Below are 21145 nucleotides of genomic sequence, written 5' to 3' on the forward strand. Positions count from 1 at the left end.
TCATGGTTTTTTTTTTCATTATTAACCATCACCAGTAAATCACCACCAAGTTTTCAACTGAATAATTTATCTGCAAAGGAAAGGGGGAGGAAGCTAAATCAAAATGGAATCTGAAGGGTCTCTGGCTATTGATCAACCTCAAAAGAATGTACCACAGCTGCTCCTTGATCTCCTTGACTCTGACATTGTGGGGGTGACATACCGTCCTGGAGTCATATTTTCTGCCAAGAAGTGCCTGTCTGTTCCCGTGGTTAATGAATCCCCTATTGATATTGCTCTTTCACTCTTCTATCTTCGGTCCTGCATGCGGGTGTCACAAGCTTGGATCTGATTGAACTCTGTTGAGGGATCAATGTCCTCGGCAGTATCCACAGCGGAAATCTGATTTGTAAGTCGATTCCTGCATTACCTGCCTGATTATTTTGCATTGCATGCAGTCACCCATTCCCTTTCTGCTTCTGGACCACAATGCATGGAACTCTGGTTTCTAAAGCTGGTGGCATTACCTGCATATATGATTGTTACAGTAATGTCCACAAACTTCCGTGTACTACAGATTGTGCATTCCACAAGATTGGGTTACCATGTCATGCCTCAACATTACTTAATTTATGGTCATTTTATTTTACTTGACCATAACTTATTGAACCTTAGAACTATTGATAAACCTCACTAATGACTCGGTAGTTATTCATCAACCAATCCACTCTTAACTTTCCCATGACGTCACTGATGTTATTTCCCAATCCATTGGAGCTCCAGCTATCAGAGCCACCTCTTCTCTCATTGCTGTCCTTAAAATAAATACAGTTGGCCCAAACTATCCTTGGTCAAATCTGGCACAGATAGCAAATGAGAGTGAATACTTGGGTGAGAACTTGAACATTCAAGGCTGTGGGACTAGTGTAGGTGGTGGTGTATTTTTGGTGGCATGGACTCAATGAGTCAAAGGGCCTCTTCTCTAATATATGATTCTAATGAGAGGTTAGTCAATCAACTTCGTCTTCCAGTGATTTCATTGTTCACTAGTTTCTTTCAAACTGCCTATGTCAGGGATCCCCACTTGCCTGTTCCTCGAAGTGCTTCTGGTTGCCGGACACAAGGTCCTTCTCTCACATGTCCCTCTAATTGTTGCTGATCTTTTTTCGTGAAAATGTATCTGAAATTACATTCCAGCAGTTCAAAGTTGAACATTACAAGGAATGCAATGAAATACATTGTTTCTCCATTGAGCATTTTGCGTTCTTTTGTGTGAATCCAGTTGCAATTGTGATATTTACTACAGTACATTCATTCTGCAATAAGTATAGAGCACATGGATTTCAATAAGTTACCAATCTATCAGTTTACTATTATTGAAAAATCTTAGCTTATTTCTTCAATTACTTCTGCCAGACTGGTTACCTGCAAACCTATTTTTAGGAGATCTATGCAGATTGACCGTGATAAGCTCATATTTCTACATATGTTTAAAAGTGCTACTCTTTTCAGTACTTTACAACTGAAATGATGCTACACTCCTAATTTCTGCCACCTCATAAAAATCAGGGTACAATACTTTTTTGATATCTTTACTCATCAATAGTTGCCTGAGTACTACTTTGACTTTCTCTTTAATATCCACTGTAGCTGTAGAATTGTTCAATGTCATTTATGCTTCTTCATTGTTTCCTTTTGTAGCTTCCTTTCCTTAATCCTAGTGTTTCTTATGGTTTTAGTTTGATTCGCTGCTCGTAAGCACTGTTTGACTAAAGTTGCAAAATGTTTAGTGAACAGGGTCGCAATGCAAGACATCCTACAGGTTAATATCTCTTTGTTTTCCAGGAGTTCTTTCTGAATGTGAAGGATGTTTTGCGGAGTCCCACCGATATAACAGGACAGTATGAGAGGTGGCAGGAGCAGGAGTTGACACTTAATAACCGGTCAGTATCAACTCGTGCATAGAGGATTGCATGGATCAGTACAATGATGCAGTTCAGAGAAGGACCTTTTGTAACTGTGTATTGCTAGGAGAGTAAATATAAAAAACTTGGTGAATAATGCAATGCATGGTGTGAATTGAACCACACTAACTTGAATATTCAGTTTTGATTCTCGTTTAGCTGATTTCATCCAAGGTTTTGTAATTAAACTTAGCGATCCTACATTTCATGCATTATTGAGTATTAACAATGTATTCACTGTTTTAGTTTATTTGATTCATTTTGTAGGTCAAATTTATTGGTACGTCGGTCGGTAATGGACATGAAATAATAGCTTGCAATACCATGAAGTGCCCCCACCTACATTTTGTTTCAGGTTTATGAAAGTCTGACTTACGACATGTTCCCATTATTACTCTTAATTTTAAGGATCTGAGATTCAAATGTTCAGTTGTACTTATGAATGGATATTTTATACTGTCCTGTACTGTCTTCCAACTTGCATACAAAGTGACTAATGAACGTAGTCCGAAATGGAACCTGTTTATAACCTAGGAACTGCCTGTATATGGTAGTACACATGTTTATCTGGTCACTTTGTTTTCTCACCTGGGTGATTCAGGTACTATATTGACCCATGCCAGGGTCTCATATTTTGCCCTTAATCATACTTTCATTTACTGAACTGTTTGTTCGTTATTGGTATGTGGTGTCCATCCCCACAAAGTAAGTTTTTTTTTAATGAATGGAAGGGAAGAGTCCCCAGTTTTGTTCGGATGAGTTTCACCACCATTGGAGTGGGTTAGATGCACTTTTCACTTTGAAGGAAGGACTGTAAGCTTGAACAACTTGATTGAGTGGTAAATGCACTACACAACTGGATCTGACAATTAGCCATATCAACCAACACCCTTCTATTAGATTACAGCTTTTAGATCCTCAACTCTCCTGAGCTTTGCAATAATTTTCTCCATGTATTGTTTAGGGTACACATTTGTTCTTTATGTTAAGTTTGTTTCTGGTAGGTCACAGTAAACTGTAAGAGCTTATCTTTATGAATTACCAGTACTGTCAATTAGGACTCCATACTTTAGGACATCCAATATTATCCTCAAATCTGACTCCCGAATTCCCTTGTTTCCTTCCCCCCCAAATTGTGTGCCACAGTTTTGGTATGTTGGTATGCAGGAGTTGAAGATTGTTAGCCATAACTCTAACTTGCTTGGAAACAGTGGATAAGAGTATAATATTGCACACCATACTGCATCAATGCCCCCACACCTCCCATCTCCGATGCTTCCCTCTAATAAGACATAAAACATAAATTGTATCTCTGCAGCGATATGGTTTTAGGTATCTTCATGTGGTAGGTAGTTTACGAAATGCCTGAACCTAAGTTTTTGTTGTATAACTCCATGACTAATCCTGTTTTTTATGGTATGTATGTTTATCTTGTCAGTTTTCTTTTTAATTCCGTTTTGGGGGAATGGGGCGTAGAAGGGAAGGGAAATCATGGGATCCTTAGAAATTTCCTTCTTGAACCTGAAATCATCAAAGCCCTTACAAAAATGGTCAGTCCCATAGTGATATGATAGAGTGCAGTCTTCTCTGGGTTCGTGTCAGACTGTACCTGTGGAGTTAATTTGAGAAAAGCTGAAGTTCATGCAGAGTGGACAATTTAACGTTTTCTAAATGAGCAATGGAATAAGTCCAGTCTAGAAATGATAGAAATGGAGAAAGGTATCAGCATGAGCTGGGCTAGGACAGGGATGAACAGAAATAGATCTATATCTGCCCTGTTATGCCCTGTAAGAATGTTGATAGTTACGATGAGATCAGTGAAACTCTCGAGCACATAGACCCAGTTTTCTTAATCTCTCCTCATTAACAATCTCAAGCATTAATCTAGTGACCATCTGTTTTACTCCCTCTATGGTAAATGAATCCCTCTTTGTACAAGGAGACTGAAAATATACACAATATTGCAGGTGAAGTCTCACCAATGTTCCATACAACTCAACAAGGCATCTTTACTTCTGCACTGAAATCCCCTTGAAATTAATGCCAACCGACCACTTCCCTTCTTGCTTGTTGCATCTGCACCCTCTGCTAGACGAGGACACCCAAATTCATTTGGACACTCGTACTTCAAGTTTATTTTTAACCAACGTGAATAACTTCACACTTATTTACATTATATTCCGGTATGATTTTAACCCATTCGCCTATCCAAGTCCTCTTGAAACGTCCTTACAACATTCTCACAATTTACTTCCCCTCCCAGTTTTGTGCAATCAGCAAATTTAGAAATAATATAATTGATCGCCATATCGAAAAAAATTGTATGGATTGTGAACAGTTGTGGACGTGGCACTGGCCCATGTAATGTACCATTGGGTAACAACTTGTTATCCTGAGAATGATCCCTTATTTCTACTTTCTCTTTATTGGCCAACTCTCAATCCATTCTATTATATTCTTCCCCCAGTGTCTCCATTTTCTTCCTTTGTAAATGGTGGTATTATAGTCGCTATCTTCCAGTCAGTGGGAACCTTTCCATAATCTATAGATTTACGATGTCCACTAATGTACCCACTATCTCTGTTACTTCCTTCATCAGTATGAATTACATCTGGTACAAGAGATTTATCAGCTCTCAAACCAGCTAATTTTTCAAATACAGCTTCTTTTCTAACATAATTTATTTTTGTTCTTCAGTTTTATAAGTCCCTTGATTGCCTAATATTTCCGGAAGATTTTCTGCCATGAAGGCAGAAGCAAAGTAGCTGTTTCATTTCTTTACCATTTCACAATCTGCACTATAAAATCTCCTGTCCTCACCTGTAATTTATGCTTGTTATTTTTTTCCCCTTTCATGTATCAGTAGAAGTTTTTATACTCTCCCTTTATGCACCTCATTAGCTTGCGTTCATATTCTATGTTCCCTTTCCTTATTGATTTGTTGGCTGACCTTTACATGGTTCTAAATCTCTTCCAATCATCAGGCTTAATGCTGTATCTGCTATTCTTTTAAGCCACTCATGCTTTTGGTGTTTCTGCCTTTTCAAGGGTTGTTTAACTGTTGTAGACTTCGTTGTATTTCTTTAAATACTAGCCATTGCCTCTCTACCTCAAATCTTTCAATGTATTTTCTCAATCAAAGTTAGTCAGCCTGTCCCTTATGCCCTCAGAGTTTCCTATGCTTAGATTTACAACCCTAGTTTCAGAATGAATAGAATGTTATATTCAAGCTTAATATAAAATTCTATCATGTTTTGGTCACTGTTTTTCAAAGGCTCCTTTACAGCAAAGCCATTAATGAGTTCAACCTTACCACACCATACGTAATCCAAAATAACCAGATCCCTCGTTGGCTCCTCAACGCACTGTTCTAGAAATCTTTCTTGTGCACATTCCATGATTTAATCCCTAGCAACATTAGTGCCAACTTGATTAACCTAGTCTGTATGCAAATTCGAGTTGCCACGATTATCCACATTACAAATGTCACAAATGTCCTGATTATAGCATGCCCAAAATTAGTACTACAGTTTGTGTTCAATAATTAACTCCTCTCCCCTTCAGTGTTTGCTATCCCTTGCTGTTTCTTAGCTCCACCCAAATTGAATCAACATTTTTGTCAAAGGCTTTTTCTTATTAATGTATCAATGTCATCCATAATTAGGAATGCCGCCCCATCATCCTTTTCCCTTTTTGCTTACTACTCCTAAATTAGAATGCATTTGAATATTCAATTCCCAATCTTGGTCAGCCTTTCGCAAAGTCTCTAATTATTTAAACTCTTAAATAATTTCCATTTACTTCCTTTTGTGCATCCAAATTATCAACCTTCTTGTGAATGCTATACATATTTAGGTGGAGTGTTTTTAATCCAGCCTTTTTAATATTATTCTCCATTTGGATCCTATATGATGCTTGCCATTGATTCATCTATCTTCTTTCTAGATTTGCTGACTACTTTATTTTGCATCCCTTGAACCTAAGTCCCTCATAGGTTCTCAGTCCCCTACCAATCTAATTTAAACCGTCTACGACAGCACAAGCAAATCTCTTTGTGAGGATGTAAGTCCCAGTCCTGCCAAGATGCAGCATGATCATTTTGTACTCTTAACTAGCCCCAATGCTTCAGTTAGCTGATTCCCACTTTTCTACATCAATTTTTCAGCGTTGTGTTCAAATGCTCCATTCTCCTGGTTCTGTTGTTACGAAGATGTGGGTGTACTGCACCTTTAAGAAAGTTAAAAGCTAGCAGAACTACCTGACACAGCACCAATTGTTCTGAATAAGGTAACAATGTAAATTTGGTAAGCTAGGTTGCTTGGAGATGACCAAGCAAATTCAAATTAGGCCAATCAGTTTAAATTATACCCTGAGAAATACCAAGCTCCAATCAAATTTGAATTTAGTATATTAACAATATTAAAAGCCAATGACACAATCCAATGTTTTGTGGGTATAAGACAGGGAAAAATTGAACAATTGGATGAGAACTGCCAAGTCATCAGCATGTACAGACTGCCTGGAAAATAGCTCTCCTAAAGGTACCTTTATCGATCAGTGACCTGTGAAATAGAAATCCTTAAGAAGAAGAAAAGAAGACAGAGGAAGATCCAGAGAGAAGATTCAACAGCTGGCTGGTTTTGAAATTTGAATTTTTGGTAAATCTTAATCTGGGGGGTTTTATCAGACTAGTATTGTAGAAGGGGAAGGTAAAAGATAGGTTAGAAAAGGACTTGTATATAGTTCTTACTTATCGTCTGTTGTACTTTAAGAAATAAAGTTCTTCATTTTTACTCTAAATAGTGACCTTTGGGATAGTTCTTGGCCTCTTCAATTTTCACAGATTACCGCACGGGGTAAATCTTTTCTGTGTTACAGGTTTAAATGGTTTACCCCCATGTCATAACACTGTGTTCACCAGCATGTGGGACTGGGAATAATCCTGATCTTTCAATGTCCTGCTTTCAATCTCCTTCCTAGCTCCTTGTAATCTACTTTTGAGATCTCTTTCCTTTTCCTATAAGTCATAACTACACAAATGGATTACTACTTCTGAATGTTTCACTCTCCCACATAAGAATGTTCTTCAGCTGCTCCACTGCGTCCTTGACTCTGACATCAGGCAATCAACGCATCATCCGAGAGTTGTATTTGTGGCTGTATTAATATCGGTTTATTCCTCTGACTGAAGAATATTCTATTAGTACTGCTCAATAACTTTTCTTCCTCCCCCTCTGGAGTTCGTGAGACAAAGGGTATAATGGCAACAATATCCCTATCTTTGAAGTGCAGTCTGTTCTGATCAGCTTTCCGAGCAGCTCAGACAAAACAATCTGATGATGGAATGATGAAAATCATTTGAATAATAATCGGGTTTTCTAAACCTACAACAGCTGTGTAATTAAAATGTAAGCATATTATGGAAGTTTTGTGCATCAATGTGAGTTTATAAATGAATGTGTGGCCCTAGAATGTGGCATTTTTGAACATACTATTTAAACCAACCAAGACTATCTTCCCTCAGCATTGCCTTTCAGCTTTATTTAGGTTAACTACTTGTCTCATTATTTCAGCCACCAGCACACTTCTGAATGGAATTTCCACAATGTGGTATTTATAGGTGCTTGAATCACGCCTTTCTCTAACAGAATTGGTTTCCTAAGTCTTTTTTTTCATGACTTGAATTCCATAGTCACATCTCAAGAATTGAATAACTTTTCAGTTATTTCAAATGGAAAGGTACATGTAAACCAGTTTACTGTACTTTCACACAAATACTTTATTTTTAATTACAGCTTTTATGAGAAAAAAACAGCTGTGCACAAGGCACTGTGTGATAACATTGACACCCGTACTGTAATGGAAGAGCTGCGTTCCCTTGTGAGCCAATGTAACACATACACTGCAGCAAAGAAAAGCAACAAACAGTTACCAAATCGGATGCTGTTGAGGAGCATTGCATTGTATCTCACTGAGATGCTGAAGGTGAGATGGGGAAACACAATGTAACGCAGGTTACTCCCACAAATATCTGTTCCTTGAGTAAAGTATTGCACATTAACTTAAATCTTAACTAAAAACAGAATATGCTGGAAACGTGTAGTAAGTCTGATGACATATCTGGGGAAAGAGAAATAGAAGATGTTTAAGGTCTGACAAAGACTTGTCAATCTGAAACATATATGCTTTTTCTCTCTCCATGGATAATTCCTAAATCTGCTGAGCATTTCCAGTATTTGCTATTCTTTACCATGTAATTCTTCACTATCTGATTCTTCCATTCTAATACTTTGATAACCATATTAGTTTTTTTTCCAATTCCTATTTGAATTTCATCAATAAATTGCCAAATGTTTGATTTTTTTTTTAAACTTACTGACTTCTGAAAATAAGCAGCCTGCACCAATAAATTTCTTCAGAGCTGCCACCCACAACGGTCTCCTCATACTTGACGTGTAAGGTTTGTTTTTACCTGTTTTGCACATCTTTTTTTTCCCCCCCCCAAGTTATCCCTGCTTCTGCCAAAGGCACTTGACTGCTTCTAGATTAGCCAACCACAGAGGCCTGGTTATACTCAAACCTGGCCTAAATGACCAATCTGCATATGTGTCCCTCAACAGGAGTGAACATGGCGATAATTCTTCCCAAAAAGTACTGATCCATGGGTGGTGATACAGTCGGTTATAATCAGAGCATTCATATATAGAGTGGATTTGCACAAGGTGGCGAAGTAACCAACAAGAGGAAAAAACATACTGAATCTCCTCTTCACCAACCTGCTCTTTGCAGGTGCATCTGTCTATGATAATATCGTGTGACCACTACACAGTGTACTATAGATAATGATCAGGAGTGGAAATTTCCACATTATAGCCACGGTGCTGTTGCAAATTCTACCAGTACAATTATAGTCCCTGCTCAGTTTCAACTAATTCAGTATTTGTATGCTTGTGGGCCAGTGTTGTACAAGGCATTCAAAATACTAGTTGATCTAACTATACCTATTCCTTTCATTGAAGTGTATAATTGCTTCAGATCTAATTGAAGAATTGCTTATAAGGTGTAAGCAGGAAAAACTTTTAATTATCAGGCTTTGTTGATCGACCTGAGAGTGGGAAAGAAAACTATAAGCTTAATTGCCTCATTGTTTTCTCCTATCTATAAATCAGATCTTTGGAGCAATAGAGGGTGAAGAACTAATTGGATTCCCTGTTGGAAGAGGCAGCCAGAATTTAAACGTAAGTATTTGCACAGGCTATATTTCTTATAAAAGAATCTGCAAAGTCTCCTTTACCATTTTGCTTCCACATTGAAGTATATTATAACTCAATCAAAGTGATACAGTTGGAGGCTGCTGATACTGTACTTTGATATCGTATAACAAGAAAAAAATGAACATTTGATCGCTCATATATAGAAACTTCCATTGTGTTGCAATCACCAAAGCACTCGACAGCTGTTTAGTTCTTTCCAAGTGTAGTCTTTGATGGGGAAAGTAGCAAGAAATTTGTGTTTAAATGCTACAACTCAACAAATCATTGGTCAGATCATATTTGGGGTATTGTGTTCAGTTCTGGGCACCTTATTAAGGAAGGATGTTAAATCCTGGGGAGAGTTCAAAGGAGATTTATTAGAATGATACCCAGAATGAAGAATTTTAGATACAAGGAAACATTAGAGAGCAGAGAAGATTAAGAGGTGACCTTATTTGCAGTGTTTAAAATTATGAACAATTTTGACAGGGTAAAGAAGGACATTCTATTTCCACTATTTGCTATGTCAGTACTAAGGAGTCACAATTTCAAGACTGTCAGCAAGAAAGTTAGGAATGAAATGAGGCAAAATGTCTTTATTCAGAGAATCATAGAATCCCTACAGTGCGGAAGAAGGCCATTTGGCCCTTTGAAGAATATCCCACCCAGATCCAATCCCCATAACCCCACTTTTACTAATCTACCAAACCTACACATCCCTGGATGCTGCAGGACGATTTAGCATCTATTTAATGCATCATCGAAAAAGCAGTACCTATAGACAGTGCAGCACTTCAGCCTTGACTTATGTGCTTAAATCCTGTAGGAACTTGAACCCATAAGCTTTTAACTCCAAAGTTGCCTGTCAGCTAGGTCTGAAACATTATTCTACAACCAATAAAAAGATGTTAATTGATATGCAATGGTCTTAGGAAGAACTGACACTATATAGGAAACACTGAAGTTGCTGTCTGCTTCATCAGGCCATGCAGACCTGTCACAATAGATCCAAAAAGTACTTGAATTGTGTTACAAGGTTAGGCTTGGATTGCTATGGTGTGACGAGGAACTTTTTTTACTGTACAGATCCACAGGTCAGATTCAGCTCCCTTTTAACTCTCTTCTCTTCTGCATCCAGGTGGAAAACACTATCATGCCCTACCTCAAGGTACTATCAGGTTTTCGTGAGAATGTTCGACAAATTGCCCGTGAGAAGAAAGGTACAGAACAATGAATCTGTATGATTTCTTAATACATCTGCTAAGCTTATGGGTGTCCTCCCAATGCCTAATGTAGTTGAGTCACAGTCCCAAGGTACTATGGTTAAATGGTTATTACAGTGTTTCGGGAAGATGTAGCATGACGTACACACCGTGACGTCGAACACTTCTTCCGTCGCCTCCGCCTCTGAGCTTGCTTTTACAATTAGGACTCCCACCCACCTTGCTGGCCTATTACCCGCCCTCGACCTCTTCATTTCCAACTTCCGTCAGGACATTAACCGCCTCAACCTGTCTACCCCCACTCCAACCTGTCACCCTCACAACGCGCAGCCCTCTACTCCCTCTGCTCCAATCCTGACCTCAAGCCAGCAGATAAAGGGGGTGCAGTGGTAGTCTGGCGCACTGACCTTTACACCGCGGAAGCCAGACGCCAACTCGACACCTCCTCTTACCGCCCCATCGATCATGATTCTCTTCCCTGCCCCCCACCCAATCACCAAACCATCATCCCCCAGACCATACAGAACCTCATTACCTCAGGAGATCTCCCACCCACAGCTTCCAACCTCATAGTCCGGGAACCCCGCACTGCCCGGTTCTACCTCCTTCCCAAGATCCACGAGCCTGACCACCCTGGCCGACCCATTGTCTCAGCATGCTCCTGCTCCACTGAACTCATCTCTACCTAGCTCGACACTGTCCTATTCCCCCTAGTCCAGGAACTCCCCACATGCGTTCGAGACACCACCCATGCTGTCCACCTCCTCCAAGACTTTTTCATTTCCCCGGCCCCCAATGCCTAATCTTCACCATGTATATCCAGTCAGTCTACACCTCCATCCGCCATCACCAGGGCCTCCAAGCCCTCTGTTTCTTCCTCTCCCAACGTCCCCAACAGTACCCTTCCACCAACACACTCATTTGTTTGACTGAAATGGTCCTCACCTGTAACAATTTCTTCTTCGAATCCTCCCACTTTCTCCAGACCAAAGGGGTAGCCATGAGCATCCATATGTGCCCCAACCCCTATTCACCTATTTTACTCGATGCTACTTTCTCCCCACCCCCACCCTCCTTTCATTTATCTCTCCACCCTGCAGGCACTCTGCCTCAATTCCTGATGAAGGGCTTTTGCCCGAAACATCGATTTTCCTGCTCCTCGGATGCTGCCTGAACTGCTGTGCTTTTCCAGCACCACTCTATTCTAGAATCTGGTTTCCAGCATCTGCAGTCCTTGTTTTTACCCATGACCAGAATACCACAGTCTCAGCATAACTAACTTGTGCTTTTACTTGTTTTGGCCATGTGGATCCATACTTTGTTTGTTCCTTGATAAAGTGCTTTGCTGAGTTAAATATCAAGTCTACTAATGTTACTGATCCCTGAACCATCCCACTCCAACTGTTTCTCCTAGTCAACCTGACTGATTCCTGTAAGTAAAAGCAAGATGTTGTGGATGCTGGACTTACAACAAAGAATCCTGGAGAAATTCAGCACATCTGGTAGCATCTGTGAAGAGCGAAATAGCGTTAACTCTCTTTTAAGAAGTGTCATATTGAACTTGAATCATTAACATTGTTTCTCTCACCATAAATGCAGCCAGACCTGCTGTGTTTCTGCAGCATTTTTGTTTTTATTATGGCTGACTCCTCTAGCCGCTTTTGCACCTTCAACCAAGTTCTTTTCCAAACCAGAATCACCATCATTTTAAACCTCAGTTGCCTTTTGCACATAACTTGTCAACTACTTTTAGAAAATTGCGGTAGATGTTCATGATGTTGGTGTTCGTCAGATATCCAGTTATCAAAAACAAGTTCCAGGTTACACGAGATACACAATATAATGGAGTTGCTATTAAATGCAATATATGACCGTGATATAGAGGCTGCCTGCAGTGATAAGCGTACCAGGGCAGATCTCCTCCAGACAATTTGATAGAACTGTCATTGCAATGATAATCCTTTTAGAGAGGAAAACTGAGGACTCAAAAAGCAACAGTTCTCATAGTTTTTGGATCAGGCTCTCCTACTGATGTGGTATGTCCATCCTTTTAGAGAAAATCTAAAAAAGTTCACTAGAGGTAACAAAGGACATGCATGGCGGGGTCCTTTTAACCTTCCTTAAGCAACTTCTTTACTATCTGTAACAATGCTTATTTTGTCAGCTTGGTAAATGCTGACTGACCACGATGGGTGAATTTGATTGAGAAAGATATTTACAAAGCAATTTATTATCATGCTGAGTCTCATGACCTCCAGTGCAATGCACCGAGTGAATCAGAGGTTGAATAACAGTCTTGAATGAGTAATTTGAATTATCAGCTTACATCCAAACACGATTATGGCATTGAGACCTGTTTCTGTTGAGGTGAGGTAACTTTGAAAAACTGGCACAAAAGCTTTACTGTTCATACAATTTATTCTTTACTTCATCTGAAAATGCTTCATGGAATAGCATGGAGGGAATTTTAATTTGATTAATACCAATACAAGGAAAAAAAGCAATCCAAATACTATCTCTTAACTTGATTAAATGTGCAGGAAGAAGAAGGAAATAGCTTGGAGTGTATCCTATTTGGCTTTGTTGATTTGGACATAAAATGATCCTGATGTGGTCTGAAATAGGTGTCCATTGACTAATTCCTTCTGTGATACAGTGAGTGAGGTTCTACAGCTGTGTGATGACGTTCGAGATGACATCCTTCCAGAGCTTGGTGTTCGGTTTGAAGACCATGAAGGTACTGAATCAAGTCAGCTGCTGGTTACCATCTGCAAGTTTTGCCAGCTTTGACTCCATTGATGTGCTATGATATTTTCATATACTAACAAACTAATTTGTGTTCTTCAGTATTGAATTTGATAATTATACCATTTTTCCAAGTATTCCTTCACAATACTGTGACAGTGAGATACTCTTCATTTTTTATATCCTCTTAAATTGGAAATATTTCTGGGTGTTACCTGATCATGAGGTTTTGTCTTCTATCATCCTGTTCTCAAATTTCAGCCAGACTGCTGAAGCATTGGGTAGAATTGAAAGTGGCCTCCAGAAGCAGGATTTGAGGCAGTGTAATAATTCATGGAGGGAGAGACAGTAAAGACTGGTCCGTCCTGCGGACAGAGGGGAGTTGATGTCTGGCTCCTGGGAAGGTTCTTGGGAGTGTCAGATAAGTATGGGGTCTGTTCATTAGTTATTCAGGAGTTAAAATAAGAAAAGTTAGATTACAAAGTTTACTTAGTTTTATCAGAAGCATCTGATAACTTCAATATTTATGATGACTTTTGGAAGGTTCCAGATATGGTGGAATTACCCAGTGGAAAGTTCAATTTCCCAGGCGATTTCTTTGAAATGTGCTATGGTGAGGATTCCACAGGGTCCCCATGCACACCACCTACCTAGGCTCACAAAACAATTATTAGGATAGTGGAAAATCTTGCCCAATGTCATACCGGTTCTCCAGTTGGTGGTTGAGACCCCTATCACCAATATTACATGGATCTTTTGAAATACTAAGCAGCCTTGACACCAGAGTAGATGCTGAAAACATGTTTTCCTTTGCAGGGAAATCCAAGACTAGGGGCTTAGTTTTAAAATAAGTGGTCTACCAAATAAGACTGACATGAAGAAGGAATTTCTATGCTAAATGACATTGGAGACTGGGTTGTTGAATAAATTTAAGGCTGAGTTAGACAGAATATTGATCAATGAGGGATTTAAGGGTTAAAGGAACAAGCAGGAAAGTGGAATCAAAGCATGTCCTAATTGAGTGACAGTGCAGGTTTGAAGGGCCAAATAACCTATATGCTCCTGTTTTTTTGTGTTATGTTAACTGTGCGTAAGTTGTTGCCTCAGCTCCAGTCTTGAGAACAAAGCTTGTTACTGCACTAAAATGGACAAAGTTCCTGAGAATCTTTGCTACAAAATGGTTCCTTTGCCTTCGGACCCAGGGCACCGAGACTTAACGTAATGCTTAGAACCAGTACTCCAGCTGAAATCAAGAAATTTAGTATTAAGAGACAATGAACCTGGACCCTCCAGTCCACTTTTGTTACTGTGTAATTAGCCACTGAGTTGTTAATGAGTAACTTTATAGTGTTTTTAAAAAATTGTTTCTGATGCTTTCCTCATTGGATAGCTGATTGACATAGACAGCAGAGTGCAAGGTTTAATCCCAGCCTATGTTGAAACCCTGTAGTTGGCTGCAGGGTGTTTAATTAGTTTAAAAAAAAGCTGATTGAAAGCTTTATCCAAACTATCAAATACGACTTGAGATAGGTATAAAGTTGCAAAGCAATGTTTTGTTTAATGTAGAATATGTTTTTGACAGATTTATTCCTGTTGTATGTGGCAAAGCTGTGTCTAATATTTGACTATCTGTCACATCACTGAATCACTGAGCAAGAGATTTCAGGATAGTAGCTAGTGTTCTAAATTGCTTTTAAAAAAGACTTTGATTTCTACATTGTTTTTTGTGACCTTGGGTCACTCTGACATGCTTTACAGCCTATATAATACTTTTGAACTGTAGCCATTGTTGTAGTATAGAAAAGCAGCCTCAAGACCATAAGAAATCAGAACAAGAGTGGGCTCTTTAGCCCATCGAGTCTCGTCCACCCTTCAGGTTCATGACTGATCTGGCTACCTCGCATCCACATCCCTACCTTTTCCACATAACCCTTGATTCCCTTACTAATCGAAATCTATCTATAATATGCACAAAGACTCTGTCCCCACAGCTCTCTGTGACAGGATTTCCAAAGACATGTAACCCACTCCACTGAGGGAATAAATTTCTCTCCTTTATTCTGAGGTTCTGCGCTCTAGTCCTAGACTCTCTAATGAGGGGAAACATCCTCAGCATTTACCCTGTCAAGCCCCTTAAGAATCCTATGTGCGTTAATGAGGTCACTTCTTATTCTTCTAAATTCCAATGAGTCCCAACCTGTTAACCTTTGTTCATAAAACAATCCCTCCATCTCAGGAATCACCCACATGGGCCAAAAGGCCTCCCTTTGTGCCATAGCAATTCTGTGCACTAGTGCACAGCAAGCTCCCAGAGCAGCAATGTCATAATGACCACAGAAACTATTTTTAATGATGTTGATTATAAGATAAATGTTGACCTGGACACAGTGGATAACTCCCTAACTGCTCTTTGAAGTAGTGCCGGGGATTTTTTTTTTAACATCCACCTGAGAAAGCAAACGTGTCTTGGTTTCATTATCACCTGGAAAACAAAATTCCCAACAGCACGGCACTCCCTTACTACTATCCTGAATTGTCAGCCCAGATTATTTTTTGTGCTGAAGTCTCTGGAGTGACTTTGGAACCCACAACTTGCAAGGGATATAGGAACAGGAATAGGCAATTCAACCTATGGAACCTATTGCATGATTCACTGAGATCATGGCTGATCATCTATCTCCAGTGCAAGTTTCCAGCATTATCTACATATCACTTGATGTCATTAGTCTCCAGAAATCCATTGATTTTTATCTTGAGCACAGACAATGACTGACCTTCCACAACACTCTGAGATAGAGAATTCCAAAGACTTACTATGCTCTGAATGAATAAATTCTTCCTTATTTTGTCTCAAATGGCCTGCCCTTATCCTGAGACTCCGTGTTCTTGTTCTAGACTCACCAGCCAGAGTAAATGCTCTATTGAAGGCTGGAACTATCAAGAATAAAACAATGCAACTGGTAAATTGCTGTTTGAATAATCTGAAAAAGCTTTGTCTCCAAATAACTGATTGATTGCACTCTGAGAAAAGCAAGCATTGTGCACACTGAGGGCACATGATTTTAGATTAGATTAGATTACTTAGATTAGATTACTTAGTGTGGAAACAGGCCCTTCCGGCCAACAAGTCCACACCGACCTGCCAAAGCGTATCCACCCAGACCCATTCCCCTACGTTTACTCCTTCACCTAACACTACGGGCAATTTAGCATGGCCAATTCACTTAACCAGCACATTTTTGGATTGTGGGAGGAAACCGGAGCACCCGGAGGAAACCCACGCAGACACTGGGAGAATGTGCAAACTCCACAGTCGCCTGAGGCGGGAATTGAACCCGGGTCTCTGGCGCTGTGAGGCAGCAGTGCTAACCACTGTGCTACCGTGCCGCCCACTAAAATTTAAATTAAGCATTGCAGAATGGAATCAACAAAAAAAAAATTAGTGGCCACAGTTATAGGATTACTGATATAAATTATTAATATGAAAAAAGAGCACGAAGAGGTTTTTAAAAAAAAAAGTCCTGAGATATTCATAAGTTAATGGAAAAGGGATGGTTATCAACTTTAGCACAGATGACTGGCTTTCGAGGAAGTTAAATAGTTATGAAGATAGTGAAATATATAATATGCAACTCCAGCTGGTTTAAAGGCATTAGTGGATATTCTAGGTGATGGAAAAAAATGTCATTAAAATGTTTGAGAGCATTGTTTCAAATGTACATATTGTAGATAGGAGGATCATTAGTGGAACAGCTATTCTGAAACGAGTATTGACCATTGGGGAGCAGGGCAAATTTTAAACATTAAAAAGGTACAATTTCTTCATATCTCCCTAGTCAATTAGTTGTGTTTCATCTTTGGACAGTTTAAATTGATTATAGAGAAATTCTGTTCTCTATGCAGTGTCTTATGAACTGTTCAAAAACCTATTTCTGTTTATTGTGCACATTATTATGTTTGCCAAAAATATTCTCTCCATTCTCGATATGAGTTACATCCTTACCAAAGAATAAAATTTCTCACTTGTATTAGAATTGTCCTATGCTCCACTTCTTTCTGCTAGAAAGTATTATTGCTGTTTATTAAGAGCAGGATAAGCATCATCTGTACAAAATCTTAATGCCCTTGTACTAAGTCATGGAGAATAGCCACTTATGTGATAAAAGCCCTGCCTATCCCATCCATTTTTTTTAATGAAGGTTTTAACCAGTTAGTTTAAAGAGTATTCAATTGAAGTGCCTAAAGGGTTAGGCTGATGTTTCTGATGGGCTCATATCATTTTGTAGGATTATCCACTGTGGTGAAATTTGTGGACAGAGAGACATTGCTGAAGGAGAGGGAAGAGAAGAAAAAGGTAAGCTGATCTCTATCATGTTGGAAAGGTAAATGTTTACAATGGAATATTAAGCTGTCTGCTGAAGAGAAACTGAGGACACTGTTTCCATTACAGTTTAGAATGAAGAAAGATCTTATTGAAACTTACAAAATTTGTAAAGAGCTGAATACGGTTGATGCAGAAAAGAGGCTTCCATTGGATGTGTGGTAGGGATTCTAGCACAAGGGCACACAGTCCCAGCCAGAATAAGGGACAAGGTATTAAGGACCAGGGTGAGGAAGAATTTCTTCATTGAGGGGAGTGAATCTTTTGAATTATCTATCGCAGAGTGCCATAGATTCTCAGTTATTGAGTATAAGGAAGAAAAAGCGTGATAGATTTCTAGATACTAATGACATCAAAGGATATGGGAAGAGAATGGGAAAGTGGCATTGAGAAGAGGAAAGTGGCATTGAGAATAGAAGATTAGCCTAAAGTGGTGGAAAAGGTTGGAGGGGCTGACTGATCTACTCCTATTGAATGTTCCTTTATTCCTAAAGTGAAGAACAGATTTCCTGACTGGTAACCTGTTTCAAGGTTCTTAACAAACTGTTCAAAATAAAATCCTTATCACCTTACTGAGAAATGCATATAACAACGGAAGAACTGATCCTTTCTCAACAGGACACAACTGCAGCTCCCTTTCAATGTGACAAACGTATAATTCTGCATTGTTAGAGATGTGAAAGTGAATTGAAAGCACTGAGATTAATAGATCTGTCAGGATTTCTGCAAGAGTCCGAGTTGATATTTCAGGCTATTGATCTTTCATTGTAACTCCTTTCAATATTGTGCAGTATGGAGAGATAAATCTGGAACTTGAGGGTAGCTGATTTTCTTCGGCATTTGACTCAAACTGAGTGCCACTTTTGGAACGCCCAAAACGATCCTGCACAATCGGAAGCTTTAGAGGGCAATATTTATAGGAGCAGATCAGTGACAAATATTTATATTCACAACCTGACGGTTTCATTTGTAAGTTTTATGAAAACTCAGTATTTTCCTTATTTAATAAGGCTGATGAGCAAAATTTTCTATGTTGATAGATTCACTGATCATAGAGAGAGCCTTGTGTTTTCTGTACCTGCAAAAGTCTAGATATTTTGTTGCTTTCTTCCTAATTAGTGGAAATAATTGATGAATTACTAACTGCATCCAGGGTGATGCAGTTTCTTTCAGGATCTTAAATGAAAACAACATGAATACAGTCTGGATTCTTGCTCCTTTTTTAAACAATCCTCTCACTTCTACCCCTACCCAATTATAAGATCTGTACCTGTGGGGATCAGTGTCACAGTAATGTTTTACGTGACATAACACATTACATTAACTTACACACGAATGGTGACCATTTGGGCATGGTACCACGAAATATTGATGTCTTTAGGATCACCCAAAGTGATCTTGAGGAGTACGTCTTGAGGAGAAAATTAGCTGGAACATCAATTGCAAAGTACTGAGGTAACATTGAGAGAGTTCACAATCTGAAAAAGATTGTTCTTATTACCTGTTTGTTAAACAGAAAACATTGTATTTATTATGATTGAAACTTTTTGTTCTATTATTTTTTCAACAGATTGAAGAAGAGAAAAAGAGGAAGAAGGAAGAAGCAGCCCAGAAAAAACGAGAACAGGAGGTGAGGACTTGACACATGCTGTAACAACTGCTGTACCAATTTCAACCGCTGGTTTACAAAACTTGTCTGTTGCATCTCCATTGATGGCTGTCATTTAAATTAAAAGGAAGAGGGAAGGAGACAGCAAATATCTGGTTGGTCACATGCATAACTGAATGCAGTTAAATTAATTTTACCTTTTATATTAGTTTAAACTTTAGTCTTACAATGAAGAGTCATCAGTTTGAGACATTTACTGTGCTGCTGCTGCTTTAATGTATAATATGAAAAAGAGATTTAAATTAGGACATATATAAGTCTTGCACCAGGAAGGTCATCTTAAAGCAAATCAAAATGTAGAATGTCCTTCCAGTTAAAGTTGTACAGTGAAAATTTAGGTAATAGTTGGAAAATGTAATTGGTAGGGCTATAGACCCTTTCCAGGTAATTTAAATTAAACGGGCTCTCACTTAGCTTTTAAACTTGTAAACTGCTGGTAAAAAATGCACTGAATTGCAACATTGTGTGTTGTAATGCAAAATAATCTATTTAAATGAAGAAAGATGTTACCACTAGGTACAGTTGATTTGTATGATCTCTAAAGAAATTGTTATTATAAATGTATTTAAAAATTTGGGGTAAGGAACAGACAGAGTCTTGCCAGCCAAACTTAAAACTTCTGCAAATTGATGTGGAAGCTTAAAAAATTTCAAAAACTTAGGCCTCTGCCAGATTATGGCTGATTTTACCCATGACTCATGCATCATGCTGTATGTGGAGAAGGGTCTGGACAGAAGCAAAAGGATATATATTCAGGTATGGGGCATTGAGTTTTATGCCTCTTTCTGCCACAATAAGTCAGGAGATCAAGAAATACTTGAGAGATGTAAGAGGATTACTCAGCAGGTTCAGAGATTATGCAGGATGATTTTGTGTGTTGGGGGGGGGGGGGCGAGGGTGCTATGGAATTGAGTAGGAGATGGGGTTAGGGTGCTGGTTTGTCTATTTTAAAGAAATGGTGAGCTTATAAAAGAGGAAAACAGCGTGAAATACTGAATCCTGATTCTGCCAGTGTCATGATCCACTGGGGTAGTGCTTTGTAAGTAAATCCCATTATTCCCAGTGTTGTCACAAATGTGAAAATATTTCGTCAAAACTAGCTAATCTTACATTACTGATAATCTTTGGTTAAAAGAAAACACTTGCCAGGTTTTTGTTCTTAACAAAAGAAAACTGTATTATAATCAAATTGACTTTAACCAATGGCAATTAGAAATTGCCAATTGCTGACTTTTGTAGTTGTACAACTTAAACTCTATCCCTGAAGTTTACCACATTCCCAAACAGGCAGACAGACACTCTCACAGACATGACATGGATAACAAGTGGAAAAAGGAGGGAAAAAAATCAGGGTAACAGTTCAAATGACCAGGGAAACATCAATCTGGACCACAGGGCTCAATGCATACATTCTTTTTCTTTCTTTCAGTTCATTTAATTCTTTGTTGTTGACAAAACGTTGTTTGCACACTGATTCTCTTCCATTCACTGGTTGAGTGTTTAGTTTTTCATTGTCTTTATTCTTCCTTCAATTGTGGATTTAGCAATTGGAAGACAGCCAGCTGTTAGTGGAGATTTTTGGTACCTGCACAAAGAGTGCGAGACAGAGATTTTTGGATGTTTTCAGTTTGCAGGCCAGGTGGTTTTTAAAATTAGAATTAGTGCATGGAAACGGTGTGAAAAGAGGCTCATCAAGTCCACACCGATCCTCCAAAGAGTAACCCACTCAGACCCATTCCCCTACCCTATATTTACCCGACTAATGCACCTAGGCTACACATCCCTGTCCACTAAGGGCAATTTAGAATGGCCAGTTCACCTAGCCTGCACATCTTTGTGACTGAGAGAGGAAACCAGAGCAACCGGAGTAAACCCGTGCAGACATGGGCGAATGTATAAACTCCACACAAACAGTCGTCTGAGGCTGGAAT

At 39.0% G+C, this 21145-nt stretch overlaps 1 protein-coding gene across 8 annotated transcripts in view; it reads left to right on the top strand.

Annotated features, from left to right (window-relative positions):
• The window catches only part of cars1 (cysteinyl-tRNA synthetase 1), an 83230-nt gene that overhangs the window by 46806 nt on the left and 15279 nt on the right, over window positions 1–21145 (top strand). For all 8 annotated transcript variants that reach the window (XM_072592053.1, XM_072592056.1, XM_072592052.1 and 5 more), the window contains 7 exons: window positions 1825–1922; window positions 7739–7928; window positions 9113–9181; window positions 10335–10416; window positions 13076–13156; window positions 17451–17518; window positions 19116–19175. In XM_072592053.1, the coding sequence (XP_072448154.1) occupies window positions 1825–1922; window positions 7739–7928; window positions 9113–9181; window positions 10335–10416; window positions 13076–13156; window positions 17451–17518; window positions 19116–19175 (648 nt within the window). The remainder of the gene's footprint in view (window positions 1–1824; window positions 1923–7738; window positions 7929–9112; window positions 9182–10334; window positions 10417–13075; window positions 13157–17450; window positions 17519–19115; window positions 19176–21145) is intronic.

The sequence above is a fragment of the Chiloscyllium punctatum genome, chromosome 22 (genome assembly GCF_047496795.1).
Source record: "Chiloscyllium punctatum isolate Juve2018m chromosome 22, sChiPun1.3, whole genome shotgun sequence".
In the NCBI taxonomy this organism is placed as follows: domain Eukaryota; kingdom Metazoa; phylum Chordata; class Chondrichthyes; order Orectolobiformes; family Hemiscylliidae; genus Chiloscyllium; species Chiloscyllium punctatum.